This window comes from Balaenoptera physalus (assembly GCF_965194825.1).
Source record: "Balaenoptera physalus genome assembly, chromosome: 13".
Classification (NCBI taxonomy): Eukaryota; Metazoa; Chordata; class Mammalia; order Artiodactyla; family Balaenopteridae; genus Balaenoptera; species Balaenoptera physalus.
This window is the reverse complement of record NC_138892.1, coordinates 71762692-71785645: the sequence shown is the minus strand read 5'-3', so window position 1 is coordinate 71785645 and position 22954 is coordinate 71762692. Positions and strand designations below refer to the sequence as shown.

The 22954-nt window shown below is 36.3% G+C and overlaps 1 protein-coding gene across 8 annotated transcripts in view; it reads right to left on the bottom strand.

Moving 5' to 3' along the window:
• GXYLT1 (glucoside xylosyltransferase 1) overlaps positions 1-22954 on the bottom strand; it is a 55281-nt gene that overhangs the window by 7114 nt on the left and 25213 nt on the right. For 4 of the 8 annotated variants that reach the window (XM_082422614.1, XM_082422615.1, XM_082422613.1 and 1 more), the window contains 5 exons: positions 19868-19993; positions 16644-16895; positions 10855-10978; positions 10469-10641; positions 2653-2810 (listed from right to left, as the gene is read on the bottom strand). In XM_082422614.1, the coding sequence (XP_082278740.1) occupies positions 2653-2810; positions 10469-10641; positions 10855-10978; positions 16644-16895; positions 19868-19993 (833 nt within the window). Of the gene's footprint in view, positions 1-2652; positions 2811-4668; positions 4804-10468; positions 10642-10854; positions 10979-16643; positions 16896-19867; positions 19994-22954 lie in introns of those variants that run through there. The other 4 variants (XM_082422619.1, XM_082422620.1, XM_082422616.1 and 1 more) reach the window with 3 other exon arrangements.

The window sequence follows — 22954 nt, the reverse complement described above, 5'->3', positions numbered from 1 at the left end:
CATTAATGCTGAGAACTGCATTTCTTGAGACTTCTCAAGGAAAAAGTTACCTTATCTAAAGATAAACTCAGAAAACTCATTTTAATATTTATATTAAATATTTTTAAGGACTTTTTGTGATATCCTAACTTTTAGGTAAACACAGTCCCTAAGTGGAGAGTTTTCGCCATAACCCAATTTATGGTAAAATGCTCAATTAGGTCAGGTCTGAATAAACCACATGAAGAACCTTCCAACTGATCCACAATGTAGAGTGTGTAACACTGTAAATAGGTGCAACAGGCGTGAGACCACAGCATACAGTCCAGTGAAACTATGACCACACTCTACCCAGCCCCAATCATACTAGAGCCTATGGGGCTAAGAGTCTCTGTTCACTAAGGAAATTAAATCTAAGCAACTTCCTAATATAAATTTGTATCTTGTCAATAACCCCAAGTACTTTGGCTAATGTTTCAGAATCACATTTATAATCCACCAACTGTGCCGAGAATTGTGGTCCTAACTTCAACCTTCAAGTTGGCAAAATGATTTCCAGGGGTTCCCAAACTAACTGACACCAAAATCATCTGAGGTGCTTATTAAAAATAGAATCATAATGTGACTTATTTTTGCACTCTGATTCTAACATTGTAGTCAATAAGGGAAATCTGCCTAAGAACTGGATATTAACCGAAGCCAAAGGAGATATGATGTCACTATAGTTACCGAAGTGTTCACAGAGGTGAAATAACATGATGCCTGGCATTTTCTTTAAGATACTTCAGCAAAGGAAAAAGGGACAGATGACACAAATGTGGTAAGATACTGACGTGTTTGATCTGGACAAGGAGTACCACTGTACTATTCTCTCTACTTCTGTGTAATGTGCAGACCCATCTAGACATGGGGTACCAGAGTCACCAAAGGTGAGGCCCAGGAATCCATCCTCAGCAAGGTCCCCACAAGAGTCTAGTGTAGCCAGGCCACCAATGGTCTCATCTGGGGACCATTAAAAATGATCCTATACCCTCCAAACTTCAAAATTCTAGGGACCTCATTTTTTATTTAGCAAATCAACTTCAACAAGTTCACAAGTTCTCACAGTCACCACGGTGCTCTGCCAGGGACGCACAGACTGTGCTCTCTGAACGCTTCTGTCCAAGAGTGCTGGGCTGGCCATCAGCTTCTAATCTGCCTTTCTTACACCTTCCTCTCTCAATTTGTCCCTGACTGAACTGCAAAGACCGAGGACCGTCTTCCACGTCTCCACAGAGGGCGCTGTGTCTTCATAAAGCCAATCACCACTATTTTCACAAAGGTGATAGTCTTCCTTCATGATTTTCTCTTCTCTATTTAAGTGTTAAAATGTCAAAAGGAGAAAAAGAAGTTAACCATACAGTACTTGGCAAAATGAGACGTGTGCCCCGGCACAGTACATGCTAAGTACTCAGAATCTACAGCTACAGAAGACAGGTCAAAAACACTAAGAGAAGTAATATTTTCTTATTGCCAAGATTAAAAAAAAAGATAACTGTCTTAAGTGATATTCAAAGAAGGAGGACATGCACATCAACCAAATCAAAACTAGTTTTTCTATAGTCAGACGTGACCATCTTCTGAAGCCAATCATCCATGAAAGTTGTCTAACTTACTTAAAGTAAGGCTCTATACGTATATTTGCTTCTTCAAAAGTATCTTGCAAAGCCATTTTGAGGTAGAAGGAAAAAGGTTTAAGTGGACCACTTTCTTTCTGCTCCACTGTAACTATAATGGCTGCTCACAGGAAGTACATAGCTTATGCATTTTGGTCCATCACATTTTCCACCATCCTATAAGTACACTGGTTAGGTTCTCATTTTATTATCAGTATATTTATTGTGTCCAGAATGCCCAGTAAAGCTGAAAATTTTCATTTAAAGTGATAAAAAATTTCCTAAAATACCTAATTAATAATCTTAGATATGACTTTGGGCAAGACAGTTAAGCACATACAAATGAAAATTCTACGTTTCACAAATACACACAGAGACTAATATCCAAAACTTTCAGTTTTCCCTCTCAATTTTAAATGTGCAGTTTACTTATAAACTAAAAATAATTTTAAGCATGATTGTCACAAAAATATTTTAAAACAGAGATGAAATGTATAAAGGCACACATAGATTGTCGATAGTGACATCAGTTACATCACATTTCTTTAGAAACAGAACATTTTCTGCTCCTGTAAACAACTTTCTTTTCTCACACATTTAAAGTGAGGTTAGTGCTGACGTAAAATTATTGCTATACTCACAGTTTGAGTGTTTCCACTGTGTATGAGGTACATTTTTCTCCAACCATACATCCCTACTGCACTTACCCACTTGAGAGTAAGAGTCAAACAAAGTCTGTAGGCTATAACCATTCAATAATATCTTCATCAGTACTAGAATGATAGCAAATAGCATTACAAAACATCAGAAATCAAAAATATCTTCTTGTTGGGGTCCAAGACTTCAACTTATTCTTCATTACATGAAAATACTGCTCATTTAACTTCTTCGGGAAAAAAAATTATTCTGAAGATGAATAATTCCTTCCTGAACACTTCATCTAAGACTATTCCTTCACACATATCCTCTGATATTTTGTTGTTTTAATTCATTTGATTTAGCGGTCACCAAGAATCACCTTTCCTTTGGTGGTCTATCATAACGATCCTGTATGCTTTTTGTCAGCTGTTTGATAAATATTTTGTAAATTTTTCCACAGTATGTATGCACTGTCTTTTGTAGTTCCAGTTCTAAAGGCTTTAATAAAGAATGGATGTTGTCATCTTCAAAAGAACACTAGAGAAAGAAAATAAAAAGACAAAGATATATATATAAATTTAACTCTATTCCCGACAACTTCTTCAATCAACTTTACGTTGACAATCTCCATTTAAAGTCTCACAGACAGCATGTGCCCAACAAATAATTTCAATGAGTTAAACAGACTACGATCTCACAGGAGGAGGGAGAGAGTATGGGTAACTCACTGGGGGTACTGGGGAGAGCCCTTCAGAGAGGAGCGTGGAGGCAGGGCACTCCAGACCAAGGCAAGAACATGGTCAAGGACAGAGAAGACCAGAGATACTGACAGGTGTGAGGTGACAACCAAAAGCTCGAGGTGTCTGAGAGAGACTAATAAGAGCCAAGAATCACTCTGATAACACTGGTGAGGCTGGACTGGAAAGGAGTGAGATGGAGGCACGGAGTGGGAGGAATGCAGAATGACAGCACAGGTCAGTGCTTCCCACAGAACCCTAACTGCACGAAGGGATCCCAAGGATAGATATGTTTGAGAACTGCTAAATACCATGCACTCTTGGGGGGATTCACAGTGGCACATGAAAAACTATAAAAACAGAAAATACATCTGTTGGGTATTGTTTGGCCCACTAATTCCAAAATATACTTTTTACCCTTTTCACCATAAAATATATTAATATCCCAAGGAATATATTTTGGAAAACACTGTTGTAATAGTTAAGTGCAAATAACCTGTGAGCTTAGTATTTTCAACGAGGTACATTTTTTCATTTAGTGTTTGCAACTACAATCAGAAAGACTGACGGGGCTTGAAAATAAAACATTTTACGGGAAAAGTTTGAATTCAGTGAAAAATGCAAAATTCTGAAGGAAATTCAGAACCTAAAATCTAGGAGGGCTGCATATGACCTGAGGTTCACTACGCTGCCACTGAGGGAGAGGAAATAAAAGCATCATTTGAATCACAACTAGTGAGTCTGTAGGAAGAAGCCACAGCCCATCTAGGGGGAACAGGCTGAACGTAGATGCTAATTTAGAACATGGACGTGTAGAGCTGCAAAGAGATCCTAAACCTGGGTGCCTCTAGTGCAAGAAGACTATGAGCATTAACTGCATGAAACCTTCACTCTTGGGGTGATTTTTCAAACCTAATTCCACATACTGAAGATAAATATCTTGAAGTATTTTTGAAAACCAAAAAAAAAAAAAAAGAGGAGAGGCTTAACTGGGAAGAACGTAACGAAAATAACAACAGCTAGCACACAGGCATCTAGGAGAGACTGCTGAAAGCTGGACTGGTTAAAAGAGGGCACTTCCTACATGCCAGGCATTGTTCTAAGAGCTTTATATGTATTAATGCACTTAAGCCTCATACCAACTTCATGAAATAGGACATCACTATTTACAAAGAAGCAACTTAAGGCAGGGGGAGAATCTTCCCAGTTACAAAGCTAAGCCAGGAGTCCACCTCAGCTGCAAAAGAAATCGATAGCTAGTGGGAAGCAGCCGCATAGCACAGGGAGATCAGCTCGGTGCTTTGTGACCACCTAAAGGGGTAGGAAAGGGAGGGTGGGAGGGAGGGAGATGCAAGAGGGAGGAGATATGGGTATACATGTATATGTATAGCTGATTCACTTTGTTATAAAGCAGAAACTAACACACCATTGTAAAGCAATTATACTCCAATAAAGATGTTAAAAAAAAAAAAAAGTCAACAGCTTTACAACCACACAGCACTGCTTATCCAAAACAGCAAATGCAACTGTGCCAAGTCAGTTTCAAAAACTCTGTTAAAAGATGCAGCTCAGTTAACAGTGGGAAACTGTGCTGTGCTGTATACAGACATGTCTACATTTGTCTGGGGTTATGCTGAAGAAGGTCAGGTTTACCTTACCTTCTTCAAGGTTTAACACCTGTATTAAGTGATACTGTCAAGTTACATTTCACTGTGTATAAACAACATACTTGGACAACTGTGGCTGAGAGGCGAGTAATAATGGCAAGAGCAAACTGTGGTCTTTTTCTTACTCTACAATGACAAAAGATGAAAACATTACAAAGGTGTTTAAAAGTAAACTGCCAGGAACACTTGAGATTCAGTTCATCCATTTTCATGTGATTTAAATCCCAGTGTTTGTGGTTACCTTTCTTTTTTCTTCACTGGGAAAGTCTTTTGATGAGTATTTTCCCTAAATAAAAATAGTGCCTCATGAATTAGAGCTCTTTTAGTCCAACATATAACACAAGTAACTTGACCTTTATGGGAGAAGGTGATAAATCACCCAGATGTCTACCTGTACGTACACAGCCGGAAGTCACGCCCTCCACCAGCCACAGACTCTGCAGTGTCCAGGAGTTGTGCAGCATGGAACGCACATCCAGACGTTCCCTTTCCCAGAGGCCACATGTGCCCTTACCTGACTGTGCGCCTCTTCCCATACCGAGTGCTACACTTGACTGGTCTGCACCATTCCTGCCTGCCTGGTACTCATCCTTCCAGCTCAGTCCAATGGCAGCTCCTCTGAGAAGCTCTCCTGACACAGTTAATCACTCCCTCCCTCTTCACTGGCACCGTACCCAGCACACAAACTTTTAGGAAGGTCATGTTTTATATCTAAGACTGTCAGTTGAAGGCAGTGAATAAATAGTGAGGCTATGATGACAAGTAGAAAATTAAAGGCATTTTCAAAAAACAGAACATGTTTTAAAAGTATGGTAGAATGGCAGGCAGTTCAATCCGACAAATGCTGAGTGCCAACTATGCACAAGAAGGTGGTGCAGGAGGGAAATGGTCGAGAATCCCTTGCATCTCTGCAAATCTACTTCATCTTATGCAAGTAGAAGAAGGGTGTGAAATAAATCAAAGGTAACACAGAAACACCAAGAAATCTAATAATTCAAACGAAATACAAGAAGCAGAAAGTATTTTACAGAGCAATAAAATGTTTTGTTCCCATTGCGAATCTGCAATTTTTAATCTTAGTATTTTTATTCACTCAGCAACTAATATTTAACAACTATGTATGGGCTGTAAAAACTGATTTGCTGGCAGACATAGCCATGCATTTACATTTTAAAAATGGTTCACGTCCTTATTGTTCACAGCATTCGATGGCTATGACTAAGCTTCTGTCTGAAACTTGCATAAATGCCCTTGTCTAAACTGCAATTCTTTTAAATTACACTTCTCACTGAATTATAGATAAGGGAAGATAAAAACACTAACCAAGAGCACCAAAAAAGACTGATTAACTTCATTAAGCTGAAAAATGGGTAATATGGCTATTAATATGGACCCAAAACAAACATTAATCTTTAATTACTTCAGTATTTGAAATAGTTTTTAAAATAAGATTTATTTTTTAAAAATCAAGTGTAATTAATCAGCTTAAAACCAATACTCAATTTTTTTAAAGTATATATTTATAGAAGATCAGAAAAGATCAACTAAAACTAGTAAGATTTAATTCCTTAGTCATGTTTTTTTTAAATGATCAAAGGCAACGAAGAAATCACATTTTTCTAGGAGTGCATTTCTTTACTATCCTGCAAAGTCTCAGAACCCCAAATGTACCTTTTGTCATTTTTATCACCTCTTGACAACCCATGATAAAGCATTATTAAAATACGATATTGATTTCTGAAGGCATACAAGGTCGGCTACATGAAAATGAACATCACTAAATTTTATAATTCTTCAGTGAGTGTAGCTGTATCGTGATAAACTGATTATTCAGAAACCTTCTCGCTCAGGTTTATAGGACAAGAAACTTAGCAAAAACACTAAAACTGTAGCCTACAATGCTGTCAGCACTTTGCCTACCACCAGGTTTGAGAAACTCAGCTTTCCAGGAGAAAACTTCAGCTCCCTGTCACTGCAGACCGTCACCTTACACAGCGTGTCATCACCGCACCCAGCCCAGCCCTGTCGCTGCCTCCCTTCACCCATCACCCCAAGCAGCTCCACGCCTGACCTCCTCGTGGACCTTTCACAACCCCTGAGGCTTTTTCTCAGGCAATTTTGGCCCAGCCTGCTCACCTGGCAAACTCTTACTCATTCTTCAGGGCTCACTTCAAATGCCTCCTCATCAACGAAGCCTTCCCTGGCTCTTCGGGGCAAAACTTGCACTCCTTCACAGTCCTAGTACAATCTGTGTCTCAGTAGGTTACAGTTCAGTATCTTTATCCTCAGGCCTATTACTGAGGCTGTACTAGCAAACCATGAGAGCAGGCAGGAGCAGATACTGAGCGTCTAGCAAACAGGGGCATCAGCTCTTCTCCTGACCCCCACGCTTACACCAAACCACTCCTGTTGTTCTACTTATGTTTTTGTCTTCACGTCCACATAAGATGAGACGCGGTCTAGCAGAGCAGTGAACACACCCACGTGAGAGATGAGCGCTCACCTACACTTCTCCCCAGGTATCAATGAATTAGCTGCATGGATACCACTTGATATAATGCTCCTTAAGCAAAATCATAAATCCAGTCCTTATTTGGATCTGCCCCAAGTCTTGGTCCCCAACATATTCAGGGACCTGGTTCATGCATCATCTCCCCCTGTCAATCCACCTTAATTAAACAAGAGCGCCGTAAGAACAAGGAAAAAAAAGAGAGAGAAAAACAGGTATCTGGGGTGGTGGGGCCAGTATAATTTTTTCCCAAACTCAACATAAAGTAAATGCTTAAAAGAGAAAACCCCATTTACAAAGGCAACAAAGAAGATAAAATACTTAAGGATAAACTTAAGATATGTTCAAAATCCATAGTATGAAGAAAACTATGAAACATTCCTGAAAGACACAAATGAAAGACAGACCTTGTTCTTAAGATGTCTCAACACAATTAAAATGTCAGCAGTCACTAAGTTAATATGTGAAGGTGATACACTCCCAACAAAAAAACAAGTTTTTTATGTAATTAAATGAGTTGATATTTGTGGAAAAATAAAAATACAATAGGTAGGAAAACACTGAAAGGACAGGCTATGAAGAGGAAGTAGCCCTATCAGATATTAAAGTACAGCACAAATCCTTTATAATTAAAATAGTGTGTAATAGTACACAAATGGACAGACCAATGGAGCAAAACAGAAAATCCAGAAATTACAAATGGAACTTTAGTATATAATAAAGTCAGTATCTCAAATCTTTGGGTTACAGATAGACTGTTAAATAAATGGTGTTGGGACAAGACAGTTATTTGGAAAAAGATCAAATTAGATCTATTCCTCGCTCAAAAGAGTAAATTCCAAATTGGGCACAAGGCTAAATGTAATAAATGAAAAAGGATATACGTAAATTTTTCTATAAGCTGAGTATAGTAGGGAAAGACTTTCTAATTACTACTTTTTTAAAAAAAGGTTTTAAATTTGATTACACAAAATTTTTAAAAAACACCTTTGAATGGTAAAAAATTCCATAAACAGTCAAATTGGGAAAAAAATTTACATCAGATGTCACAGAAAAAGAACTAATATCTTTAATACACAAAGAACTTGCAACAAATGGTGGGGAGGTGGGGAGTAGAGATCGAAACTCCCTCATGGTGACGACTGTACAACTCTGTAAACATGCTAAAAACCACTGAATTATTTACACTATGGGTGAACTGTGTGGTATATAAAATATGTTATCAGTAAAGTTATTTTTTAAAAATGATAGAAGACTAGGTGAGAGATTTGAAAGAAAATTCACCCCCCAAAAAGATGTAAAAACAGCTGTTAAATATATAGAAAGATGTTCATCTCAATCATAAGAGAAAGGCAAATTAAAATTAAACTAAGATTCCATTTCTCACTCGTTAGAACGGCAAAACTTTTTCAAGCTTGATAATACACTCTGTTAGTGAGGCTGTAACAGGCCTCGTCATGAACTGTTGGCAGGAATGCAAATAATCCCCATGTAGGGGAAACAGGTGGTATCTTCAATTAAAATTATACCATGTCCAGGAATTTACCCTGAAGAAACATCTCCCAACAATACAAATATATGTATGGCAAAGTTATGCACTGTTGCATTATTTATTATTCAAAATGCTGGAAAAGACCAAAATGTTCAAACATAAGAGATTAATTGAATAAACTCTGGTACATGCACAAAATGGAATATCATACGGCTGTTTAAAAAAAAAAAAGCATGAAGAAAATATTTATAAATGCCCAAATTTCCAGAATACTGTAAAAAAGGCAAAGCGCAAATAAAGATGAACAGTATGCTACTTCTCATGTAAGAAAAGGGGAATTACAAAACATACATGTAACTACTTACCTGTACAGGAAGGACAAACCAGAAAATGAAATTGGTGATGGGGTGGGGGGCCTGGGGTGGAAGGATGGGGAAGGAGTGCTACTTCTGAGTAAACCGTTATATAGTTTTGACTTTTTGAAGTATATTAATATTCCTCATATCAAATTAAAGTTAAATCAACAAAGATGAGGGGAAAAAACTTAAAACTGAAAGCATACAGAAACACATGAACCCAACTGTATTTCAAATGAATAAATAACCACACCGAAAGAAGGAGAAAAGAACTACCGCAAGTAACTTCTGAACACAGTACTGAGTACACACCCTCGTCTGGGGCAGGGGAGGGGCGGGGGGAGGACGAGAAACAAATCCTTTATAGTAGGTTGGTTTTTCAAGAACAGAGGAGTGGAGATAGCAGTATGAATGGAGCATTTTTGAAATTAGTTTAAGTGTACTGTAGAACTAAGCAAAAGAGGAAATATTTTATGTTCGGAGCCAGGATTCTAATTGTGGAAGAAAGGAGATAAAACAGAAACAAAGTAGGAGAAGGCAAGGAAGGGGCCTGAGGGAATGGAACTGGAGGCATCAGTGTGAGCACATGACTATGTGTGTTTGTGTATTTGTATTTCCCAGCTCTGCTGCTGAAAGGGCTTAGAAGGGAAGACACACTTGTAGCAATAAGCATCAGAGTTCCTTTGACAGCTGACTTCAGGGTGAGGGCAGGGAATGTACAAGATGAGCCTGGGGGCTTCCCTGGTGGCGCAGTGGTTGAGAGTCTGCCTGCCAATGCAGGGGACACGGGTTCGAGCCCTGGTCTGGGAAAATCCCACATGCCGCGGAGCGGCTGGGCCCGTGAGCCACAACTACTGGGCCTGAGCGTCTGGAGCCTGTGCTCCGCAACAAGAGAGGCCGTGATAGTGAGAGGCCTGCGCACCGCGATGAAGAGTGGCCCCCACTCGCCGCAACTGGAGAAAGCCCTCACACAGAAACGAAGACCCAGCACAGCCAAAAATAAAAATAATAAATAAATAATAAATTTTTTAAAAATTAAAAAAAAAAAAAAAGATGAGCCTGGGATATTTTGTTTGGACAGAGAATGTGGAGGTACTCAAAGTAATGATGGGAATATGTCAAATGAGCACAAGAGGTAGCCAAAAGGGCTCCCAATCACCAAATCTGGCAAAACTTCAGCATCAATATAAATAAAATTGAATACTGCATTATAAATCATGGAAAAAAATACATATCAATGAGTTCACACTGATAATGTATAGATCAATAAGTGGGCAAAGGGGAGTGCTCTTCCTCATAGCAGAACGCCAAGTGCCAGAGCTAGATGTGGAAGGAGTGCTGGGTTTATAATTGATGAACTAGGGTAAAGGATATGCAAATTCTCTGTAAGCTTGCAAGTATGTCCACAAAAACATTTTTTTTAAAAAAGCTTACATTTCTCAGTGCTTCATAAATAGCTCTAAACGCTGGTTGCTTATCATCATGGTAAACACCTCTGTTCCCATGAAGAATAAAGATTCCTTCTTCTTCGGCTTCTTGGCAATTGCTTCCATATATGCAATGATCTGGTCGATAATTCCATTGACACGGAAAAACAAAAAGGCTTTCTATGCAGAGACAAAACAAAAAAGCAAACATACCCTAATTCCACAGAATTAACACTTTGCAAAATTTTAGTTTAAATTTAGTTTACTCTGTCTTAAAAAAAAAGTGATAACCATTAGTTTAAGCCAAAATCAAATAAATGCATTTCTCCAGTTTTGACTAAATATTAACTATGATTTTTTTTACAAATGCAAAGAATAAATTTAAATGATTACCTGGATTATGAAAAAATATGATATTCAACAGATCTTGATCACCCCATGTGATGTTCAGTTTGTATTTTTTAAGCAATGGCATAAGTATGTCTCCCCATCGTAGTCGCACAGTGGTCATATCATTCTGTTGGTAAATACATTAATGAGATTCTCAGGCTTCCAGGTTTAAAACGGCAGCATAATGACAGTTCCCCATTCTTCCCTAAGCAATTGTTACAGAGCAAGGGGAGAAGTGTAAACTTCTGTTTAAAAACCAAGTGACCCTAATGTAAACGTAAATGTCAGTAAAACTGTCCAGCTGGAGTGCAGAAGATAACAAAAGAAGGTATCTGAAGCTGCACAAAGAAGTGATAAAACTAACAGATGTAGGGGAGGAAAGGGAAAGAGAAAGTAGGTGGTAGTTTAAGTACTCTGACTGTGACCCCATCTTAAAAAGCAGATAGCTTTAGTACCTATGTCACAAGTCTAGACACAGTACCTATGTCTCTGTCATACAGCTGTTGAGGATCAAACCTGTTAATATATAAATAAAAAGTACTAGGAAAAGTACCTGGCACAGTGTTAGCTATTATTATCACCATGATCACTATTATTCTTAGTCTGATTTGCCAACCCTTTGTAATTGGCATTTCAAAGGGTCATTTGAAATTGATAAATCAAAAATAGATACTGAATTTCATCAGATGCCTTTTCAGCCTCTACGGAACTACTCATAGCTCATACCTAAGGAAACAACAGAGTTGAAAGAGGGCTGGGGATCATGTGAACCTGGGGTGAAGTTGAATACTAAGTCTTTTATACCAATTTGACTCTTTGAAACTCTCCAGACTTAAACCAGTACTCCTCAAAGTACAGTTTGCAGTGTGCTGGTCAGTGAATTTTTCATGTCCTCTACAAGATTTAAGTACACAAATTAAGAGTAAGATTTAGAAACTTTTATAGCAATTTTATGTCTATTTAGTGTAATATTTTCCTAGTAATTTATTTACATTATTTTTACAAAAGCATTGCCTCATGACAGGTTGTAAATAATGTTTAAAAAAACACTGATTCTTCTCCACAGATAGCTTAAAAAACATTGTTACAAGCTATTCTAGGATATATAATAAACACAATGGAGGCATAAACAATCGATCCTTTGAGAAAGATAAGTCAGAATTCCTAGAAAAAAAAACTACGTATTTAAACTAAATATAATCTGCTATAATTGCATTACCTTTGTGTGAAGTTTCTCAGAATGCAGTAAATACAGTAATTATACGCAATCAGAAATAAATCTGGAAAATGACTGAAGCAAGTTTTACTTAAGGAAATAAGAAAATACTTTATCGAAAGGATGACTCTGAAATAAGTCACTGATCATGTTCACTAAATGTTCTTAGGATCTGAAAAGGCAACTATGAATTGCTCAAGGACCAAGACCAGAAACACATTAAATAGACAGGACTGGTGGACCCCTTGTACCATGTCATGTTCAAGTCTTCACTGGATTCTACTTATGCAAAAAAAAAAAAAAAAAAAATGTATAGAGAGACAGAAATACACCTATTCAAAGAAATACATCTATTCAAAGAAAAGAAAGATAAAATTACAAGGTCCAGGGCAGTTGTAGGGAAAAAAGAAAAAAATCAAGGGGTGGGAGGTGGGGGGACCCTTATAATACACGTAAAGGAAAAGTCCTACTAGAAAAGTACTGGACACGAAGCAATAACACTAGTATTATTTGCTGAGGATATAATCTAGAATATCCAAGACAACCAATGAAAAACTATGAGAAATGAGCTTAATACAGAGGCATCATACATAAAAAGAGCTCAAGTCAACAGAAATGGAAAAAGAGCAAAGTAGAGGAATAGTCACAGGATATGGCCATACAGCCATTCCCAAAGGAGGAAACAAAAATGGCTAAAAATTGTATGAAAAGATTTTCATCCCACATTGGTGGTACAGTCAGGAAAGTAAAAATTAAAATACATGAGATGTTTTTCAGCCATATAACTACATATTCATACTAGTACACACAAACAAAATCAAAACATTCTTTCTCCACAATATCACACATATTAAATGTGACAGACTATATGTACTGACATAAAAATCATTTATATATTTACTAAGTGAAAAAAGCAAACTGAAGATATATAAAAGAATTCTACATATAAATGCTAATGTACATGTATATCTGTTTCAAAATACTTTTTTAAAGGGTCTGAAGAATACATAGCAAAGTTTATAACGTCATTTGGGCAAAGGAATGAAACTGAGGAGAGTGGTGTGTAAAGGGGGGACTTGTCTTTTTACCCTATATGCAATGAATTCCCTGAATTTTTATAAGCATGATTTAGTTTTGTAAATTTTTTTTAAAGAAAACATTTTTAGTCTTACAGTACAATACCTTGAAAAGTACAGTAGTACAGTACAACAGCTGGCATACAGGAACTGGCATCAAGTGAACGGGCAAGAAGAGTTATTGACTGGAGGAGGGAGAGGAGGTGGGAGATGATAGAGCTGAAGTAGTTTTGTAATTTTTTAAAAAGATGTAGTTCTAATTTACTAATTTCAGCAAACCTACCAAAATGCACATGTATTATATTAAGATAAATTAGTTTCATTTCTAGAACTATGTATGCTTTTGAAAATAGACTCATTATTATCATCAGTTTATGTTACAAATAAATATAAAACTGACAGGTGGCTATTCATATTATGTTCCAACAATGCTAGAAACTGAGAACTCATCAATTCCCAAAGATTAGTTACTCTCCTAATCTCTGAAAAGTTCCATCCCTTTTGGTAAGATATTCATTGATATTGTTTTCTTAAGCTCTATATGTAATACAATAAAAGCCCTCCATCACATACATCTTTCAAATATGTAAAAACGACCCTCACAGCCACCTCACAATAAGTATTCTTTTTTAATATTTTTCAATAATTCATTAATGGCCTAGTTTCTAAAACTTCTGTCTGTCCTCTGCCAGTAATTATCTACTGAGTTGCTACTTTACGCCAGACTCCATGCTAAATATTCTGAATACAAAGCTGCATAAAAGACACACCCTGCCCTCAGTAGATGGAGAAAACAGGCAAAAATTACTTTACAAAGTAATATATGGCACGACATGAACAGGGTACAGTAAATATATAAGAAAAAAATTCTCAAGATGCCTTATTTATATTCTCTGGTTTTTAGCTAATAAATAGAAAAAGGTTAAGAAATATCTTAATAGAGATTCAACACTGCAAATACAATCATAATACAAAATACAAAGCAGTATCTTAGCCAGTGTTATAACAATGTCTATCAAGCATTATAAGAAAAAAAACAAAAAAGTTAAAATTTTACTATTTTAATTTTTAAAATATATAATTATAATACATCAGGTTGGAACTGAATAATCATGAATGGTAGGGCTGGGTGACAGCAAAGCAAAGAATTTAAAACATGGCCACTGTCCTAAGTGGGTAATCTTACAGCTTTTCATGTGATAGGAACTATGGGGTAACCTTCAGGGATCCGCATGAAACAGTTTGAAAAGTTATTACAAGTAATTCAGTTACATCACTAGAGCTCTAAAATTTAAGATCTGTGCCAGAAATCATAGAGTTAGTAGGAAAAAACAAGGCAATGTTTGCTAAAGATATGTTTGGAAATCAGGAAAAATAAAGAAAGATATATGAAAAATGGAACTAAAAATCAATAAATTTTGTAGAAACATATCAGCAATCATAAATACAATATTTAAAAACAGAGTAAATCTGTGTTGTTCCCACTGGGCAAGAATAGTGTTGTTTGAAACATAGGGATAGTAGGTATGAAGTAAATTGTGCCTACTAAATTAATGTACTATCACACGTCTCATATTTTTCTTCATTAAGTCATTAATACATAGAAAAAAACAAAAGCTTGAAAGTTTAGAAATTATTTCAAATCCCACATCTACATCTCTAGCTGGTTTAGAACATGCCACAGACAAAAAGAAAAGGGAAAGGGGAGGAACTGTTAAACATATTTAAGAATGATATTTAAGTAACTAAAAGGTAAATAAAAAATAATCAGTGATTTGAACTATATAGCTGCAATTTGAAATTTTCTTAAAAATCAAGTAATGGTGTTACACTAAATTATCTCTAAGGTTATTTGCAACAGTACACTTCTCATAATTCTAAGAATTTCAAATGAAGAGTTCCTGAGCAGTCACATTATTCCTTAGCACATAATCTTATAGCACCATCTTCTGGTATAATATTACTGTGCATAGTCTAACCATCAGAAAAGTAAGAAAACTCATGGTATGACACCTGTTTTATTTAGTAAAACTTTATGGTACATGAAATTTTAAAACTCAAAATATATCAAAAAATTGGGTAATTGAAGAAAGATGTTCACTTGTAAGCAAAAGTACAGGTTACACTGGCCTCATTAATGCATTCATTTGTGGAAGACAAAAGTGAAATGAAATCAAGATTTCAGAAAGGTACAGAAAATGGGAAAGCTAAAAAAACCCCTAGGTTTACTAGATCTTTACAGAAGACAAGAGTGATGGGTATTAAGTGTCTTAAGAATGAAATGGCGAGATGTGGGTGGTGAAGGCTACAAGCAGTACTGCTGCCTAGAGCAAGGATAAGAAGAGACAAGAGATTTAAATCAGACATGCAGAAAGGAGTAATAAGTAATGGTGTAAATTCTGGTCCACCAGAAGCTATAAGAAAAATACCAGACAAATATATATACACATACAAATATACATATATATTACATATATATTCATACCATAAAAGACATAATATCCCTTGATGTTTGATTTAGTACTAACTAGATGTAAAGGGATAAACAGTGAGTCTCTATCAGTGTTTCAGAAGCCACTGCTTTTAGCTAACACTGAAGTGCTTACTATGTGTCATGCTCTGTACTAAGCATTTTGAATGGGTCTCTTTTAAAAAGACAACCTACATAAGTCCATTTATTATCTCTATTTTTCAGCCGAGAGCACTGACATTTGAAAGTTAACTAGTTGGCTAGTGGTTGTGGTGAACAGGTGGCAAAGCTAAACGTAAGGCTAAACCACTTGACTCCAATGCCCCCAGACTACAACGACTTAAGGACTCATCAGCGTGAAACTGGTAAACAGTACAACACACTCATGTGTTCAGCATATGCAGAATCAGAGAACTTAAATAGCCTCACTCTTCTACTGACCCCACAATTTGAGAGACGAGAAACACACAGGAACTTTTTTTTTAAAGTTAACTTCCAGTAGCACCAAAATAGCCAACATTTTCTATGTGTTAGCCTCCCTTCTAACTAATTTAACCCTCACAAAAGCCCTATGACATAGGTACTGTTATCTGTCATCCCATTTCACAGATGAGGAAATCAAAGCCCAGAGATGTTCAAAACTTATCCAAGATCTCAGCGTCTGAACCAAGCCAACAGGACAGTCTTTAGCTCTTAACCACAATCTGTGTTCCCCCAAGACGTACCACACTTTAGATTCAAGTATTATGAGGCTGCACAACTACAAAATGACAACTCCTGCCTGGAACACCAATCTAGGAAGGTGATGTTCACACTTGCTGCACTGTTACCTCATTGTAATGCCATCCGCTCTGACCTACTGTCATGCTCTAATAAGCAGAATACTAAGAACACACTTTTCTTCAATTATTCTAGATAAGTGGAAGAATTCTGAAAAGCTCGATCTAGTTTTTAATAAAGCAAAATTAAATTGGAAACCAAACAATATGGAGGGAAAAGAGAGATAAGTTAACCTGGATTGGTGACTTACCTTGAAATACTTCCTTCTCATTCTGGTCATGTTCATCAACATAACTCCAGAGTTCACTCCAGTTTTTCCATAGTATGGATGTCTGGCAAAGCGATTATACCAGCCTATTCGAGGCTCTTCATGTTCTGGTGCCATTGCAGCAATTTGTGTGGAATTAAATTTCTTTAGTAAAGACCAAATATCATCAACGGGCCGTAAAAAAAGGATATCAGTGTCGACGTACAATAGTGAGTCAACTTCTTTCAGGATTAACTGTGGGGAAAGATATTTGAATCATTAACTATAACTCTATTTAATATAAAACATGAAAGAGGCTTTCATTATTTAAAAAATACCTAAGAGAGAAACTAATTGACATTAACTTTTAAAAGTAGTTTTTCCCAAGTCTGTCATTTTTTACAAGAGCATATATAGATAGTCTGCTAATCTTTTTAATTAACTTTTAGAGAAGAAAAGCTATAAAAACAAATCAGAACAAAAACTCAATACTAAAAATTGGAAGAAAAAATAAAAGCAGTATCCTCAAAGACTAGGGTAGAAATGTTTTTCATAATGGAAAATAACATTAGCTTCGGTGAACTGACATATTGAATCTTAATATCCTGAGGTAAATACAGAAATTAATCAGTACAAATGAAGATCTTCTCAACTTGTCCCCTCAGCCTCTAACACTAATGGCCAGCACCTTTACCTCACTCTGGGCTCAGCTAGCAAATGGTAGAGCTGAAATTGAAATCCAGACCACCTAACTCCAGAGTCCATGCTCTTATTTCTGAGCTTACTATCTCCCAACAAATCAAAGAAAATGTGCACTTACATAGCAAGGGCGAAGACAAGACTTGTCTTGGAAGACTCGCTATGTCACTTTCCGAGAGACGTTAAACCTCCAACATGTGTCTCTTATAGGAATTTTCAAGGGTAAGTTTTTATTTCTGCCTTACCCATATACTTTAGAATGTGACTCCTGTGAATTTAAATGTGTTGCCCATCCCAGTGTATTAGTAAGACTCAATGATTAGGTTAACCTAAAGGTTTTTGGTTAAGAATACAATGAGGATAAGAGCTTGATCTTCATTCTGCTCCTTTTCAAAGCTGCTACCTCCTCCTGCAGTTACGAAGGTGAGCAGTTACGAAGCTGAAATCACTCCATCCCCCCCACAGATTTAGAATCAGGCTGGGGAAAAATATCTGACAGTTGACTACAGTGCCTGAGTAGGGAAGTGTCACTTGTTCAAAGACTACAATTAAAAGGGTATGTACCTATGTGGATGTCTGTTCCTCTCTCTCTTTTGGGGGGGGCCAAGAGTGAGGGAAATTGTTTTTATATCAACATTTTGCTTCTGTACCATGAGACAAATGTGTGTTTACAGAGTTTTGTATTGTGAGCAGTCTAGGAAGACACTACAGGAAGCTCCAGGGTTACTGCTGGGAACCACCGCCAACTGGAGATCATACATGAGGTTAAGTAATAACCACGTCAGTATTTTCCCATGGTTCCTTTTGGGGGAACAAGGAGTTCGCAGAGCTTACATTGGTTCTTTTAATCCATCTATTTTAGAGGAGAAACTTAGTAAAAAAAAAAGGATTTTACTTAGAAAAATGAAGAATCAATTTACTTAGATCTGGTTAAAAAGATGCAGAAGTAAGAGTGAAGGACGAGGACAATTTGACAGGCTTCAAGTATTTAATTTTAGTATTCAAATTCCATTTAGGAATTTAACCAGATTACATCATTAAATGATCTGGCAAATTTCCTATCACGACATCAACAATTGAACTTGTTAATAATGTAGAATAAAACAGAAGAGCAATGGCTGTAACCTCATGCTTCTTTCATCATTGTTTTTCAGTGACATATCTGTGTTTATTTAATGTCATAATGTGTTTGTTTAACGTCAGCCTCCCACATCAGACAACAGGCTCTATGAAAACAAGACATCTGTCTGTTTCATTCATTCCTATATACCCAGCACTTCATTACAGATACTTGGTAGAAGAGAGGCACTCAAACTATTAATTAAATGATGTAACATTGCAATGATTCAACATAAGATTTTTTCTTAATTTTTAAAATTTAAGGCCTACATGAAGAACCTAAAACTTCTTAGGCTTTTTCCCTTTAATCCCTTATTTGTGTGCTTCTTACAATGGAAGCACGTAATGAGAAAGATATCCTAGGATCCAGATTTTTTATGCTCAGCAATAAAGCTACTACTGGTTAGGCAGACTCAGCTATCAAAATGTAACTTAATTTTAAATCTTAACTGACATCCTGGATTTGATAAACTCTATTCTTAATATGCTAAGAATTGCCTTAATCCACCTAATAATAGCAAGTTTCTTCCCAGTAATTCATATACCTTCCAGAAACTTGTGAGCTTCTTAAATTCAATATTTCTAACTACCATAACTATTTTAAACATTACAGTGGTTCTAACAACTACTGAGAATTTTTAAACTATCAGTGAATTCAATTCAAAATGGAAGAGGTAAGCTTGCTTCTGAATATTTTTATTTATTTTTAATTTTTTTTTTCTTTTTTGGCCACACCATGCGGCTTGCAGGATCTTAGTTCCTGACCACAGATCAAACCCGTGCCCCCTGCAGCGGAAGCTCAGAGTCCCAACCACTGGACCGCCAGGGAAATCCCTGAATATTTTTAGATTAAAAAAAATAATCAGGGTTTATCACCAGAGACCACCACCAAAGAACAGCCCCATTTAATAAATGGTTCCCATTTCCCTTTGAGTTCACGTGCCTCAAATTTTGTGTCTGTGTTAAAATATCAGCTAGAAAAGGTGAACTGGCTTGCTGTTAAGACGGAAATGATTATCTAATGATCTACTTCATTTCCCAAATTATAAATGCAGTCTGCAACTGGCAGGTGATCCTGCCACTGCATTCCTGCTGGCAAAGACTTGGCTCCATTAAGGCCTGACGACCTCTAACTCCTTCTTAGACATGAAACAGTTTACAGCAACTGAATAAATTAAAATGTAAGAAATAGTATTTCAACAGAAATTATTTACATTTTTCGTTTTTAACAGAGGTTTTTTTATTGTAGCTTTTATTTGTTCTATGGGAAGTTTTTCTTTCTTCTAATGTTCAAAGGGAAAATCATACATGTGTGTTTATTTAACTGATTTATATGGAACTCTTCATTAACTTGTGTGTGTAAAAGCAACATGCAAACAAACAAAAAAAACACTGGAGAAAAAACTTACTGGCAAGAACAATCTCTGGGAAGCACACGGTTTAAAGAGCTTTTTCCATTCTGCTGCATTTTCACTTGGAAAAGTTATCGGGTATAATGAATAATTAAATGTTTGTAGAAATGACCAGCTGTTAAGCTAAAATAAAAAAACAAATAAAAAATAAAAGAACTCAGTTTAGATTTGTTTCACTTTCTCTGCAAAATCATAAACCAACAGATTATTTTTCAAAAGCTAAAATTTAAGATGTTATACATTGTATGTCATACACACTTAAGAGAAAGTTAGGATTCTTCTTTCCCACCATTTTGTTTTCATTCAAAATCTTAAAGTCATTCCAAGATGCTAGAAAGACTCCACTGTTAAGATCTGAGGGACAATTAAAGTTGTAAGGATATCAACCACAAAACCAAAGTGGAAAGAGCCTTACAAACTGTTCGCCTCCATCAGCTTGACCTGATGTATAAATCCTCTCAATCCCTAAACAAGTTAAACTCAGAAAAATTAAGCACTAATTTTATTACCACAGTATGTATGATATAACAGAAAATATTTACAATCCAAGTCAGACCAATGTGAAAAACTGATTAGAAAATATTTATCTATATAGTTTCAATGTCCACAGATATTCCTGGTAATAAAATATTTTGATAAATACATATCCAGTGCTGATTTAATAAAAAAATCATTACAAAAAGCAAAATCTGATTTACTGATCTGAAAATCTATAATGAACACGTTTACTCTTTAGTATCCCAAATGCTTTTCAAGACACTGAATTGCTTCAAATTCAGTTTAAGTATTACCCATCACTGCTGCTTAAACAGAATTGTTGATTTAAATTTCCTACAGAGCATTCACAATTTTTGCGGGAAGAAAAAACTAAGCATTTTATATAACAGACTGAAGATGATCTCTTTTTGAATTATGTCTGTGTTCAAGTAATTTTTATTTTTTTCTAATTTTTTAAAATGCTCAACACATATCTATTTTTTGTTTTATTTTTATTTTATTCTTTTTATTTTCAGTTGCATCGGGTCTTAGTTGAGGCACACAGGATCTTTCCTTGTGGCGCTCGGGCTCTCTACTTGTGGCGTGTGGGCTCGAGTGCATGGGCTCTGTAGTTGCGGCATGCAGGCTCTCTAGCTGTGGTGCGTGGGCTCAGTAGTTGCAGTGCAAGGGCTTAGTTGCCCCACGGGATATGGAATCTTAGTTCCCTGACCAGGGATGGAACCCACATCCCGTTCATTGAAAGGCAGATTCTTAACCACTGGACCACCAGGGAAGTCCCTGTTCAAGGGATTTTTAAAAACATGAATTCCTCCCTCTTTCTTTCCTTCTTTCTCTCTCTCTCTCTCTCACACACACACACACACACACACACACAAAATCAATGCCTTTCAACATAGTTTAAGGGAATAGCTTTACTTCCAACACACTGTTTTGATGTCTCTGTTAATTAGTTTCAAACACTAGTATTTTATTTTCCTTGCGTGACTTATAAATCACTTAAAGATCCTTTCAAGGGACTTCGCTTCACAACTACAGAGCCCACGCACTCTCAAGCCTGCGTGCCGTAACTGGAGAGAAGCCCACACGCTGCAACGAAGAGCCCAGGCGCCATAACGAAAGATCCCATGTGCCGCAACTAAGATCTGACAGAGCTAAAAATAAGTAAATAAATAAATAAATAATTTTAAAAGAAGATCCTTTCAATACCAACTTCAAAATGAAATCTTAGTCATTTTTAAAATTCTAATATCTAATCATCTTTTCTGCAGTAAAAGCACATTCCACAAATATTTGATTCTCCTTCATCAAAAGCAAAACCAAACAGTCTCAGAGTTAACCATGATAGTTAAAGAAAAACTAAGTTTAAAAATATAGTATATATTATACAAGCAATAACTCAGCCAGATTTGAAGACAACACAGAAGCTGCATATAAGATGAAGCAATAAATTTATTTTACTTTTATATTACATTTTCAAAGGTTTCCACAGTTGGTAGCAATCTCTTACTATTCTCTGAACTGTTAGGACGAGATTAATTCCTCAGTTAATATTTTAGGAAACAATCCAGATAATAAGATTAAGATCACAAAAGCACATATCACAAGTACAGAGACTAGAAATATTTTAAAACAGTAAGTAAAGCTTTTCTTCTGGGTGTTTTTTTAATTGAAGTACAGCTGATGTACAATATTATATACGTTACAGGTGTAAGGTACAGGTGCACAATTTTTAAAGGTTACACTCCATTTATAGCTATTATAAAACATTGGTTACGTTCCCACACTATCTACAGGATACACTGTGATGTAAAATATATCCTGTAGCTTATTTTATACACAATAGTTTGTACTTCTTAATCTCCTACCCCTATATTGCCCCTCCTCCTTTCCCTCCCCCACTGGTAACCACTAGTTTGTTCTCTGTTAACTGTGAGTCTGTTTCTTTTTTTTTTTTCTCCATCTGACTTATTTCACTTAGCACAATGCCCTCCAAGTCCATCCATGTTGCTGCAAATGGCAAAATTTTCATTCTTTTTTATGGCTGAGTAGTATTCCATTGTGTGTGTGTGTGTGTGTGTGTGTGTGTGTGTGTATATATATATATATATATATATATATATATATATATATATACACACACACACATACACACACCACCTCTTGTTTATCCATTAATCTGTTGATGGACACTTAGGTTGCTTCCATATCTTAGCAACTGTAAACAATGCTGCTATGAACATTGGGGTGCATATATCTTTTCTAATGAGTGTTTTTATTTTTTTCAAATATATACCCAGGAGTGGATTGCTGAGTCACATGGTAGTTCTATTTTTAATTTTTTGAGAAACCTCCATACTGTTTTCGACAGTGTCTGCACCAATTTACATGCCCACCAACAGCATATGAGGATTCCCTTTTCTCCACATCCTAATATTTCTTATTTGTGGTCTTTGTGATGACAGAGAGCCATTATGACCGGTGGGAGGTGAGATCTCACTGTGGTTTTGATTTGCATTTCCCTGATGATTAATGAGCAACGTTGAGCATCTCTTCACGTGCTTGTTGTCCATCTGCATGTCCTCTTTG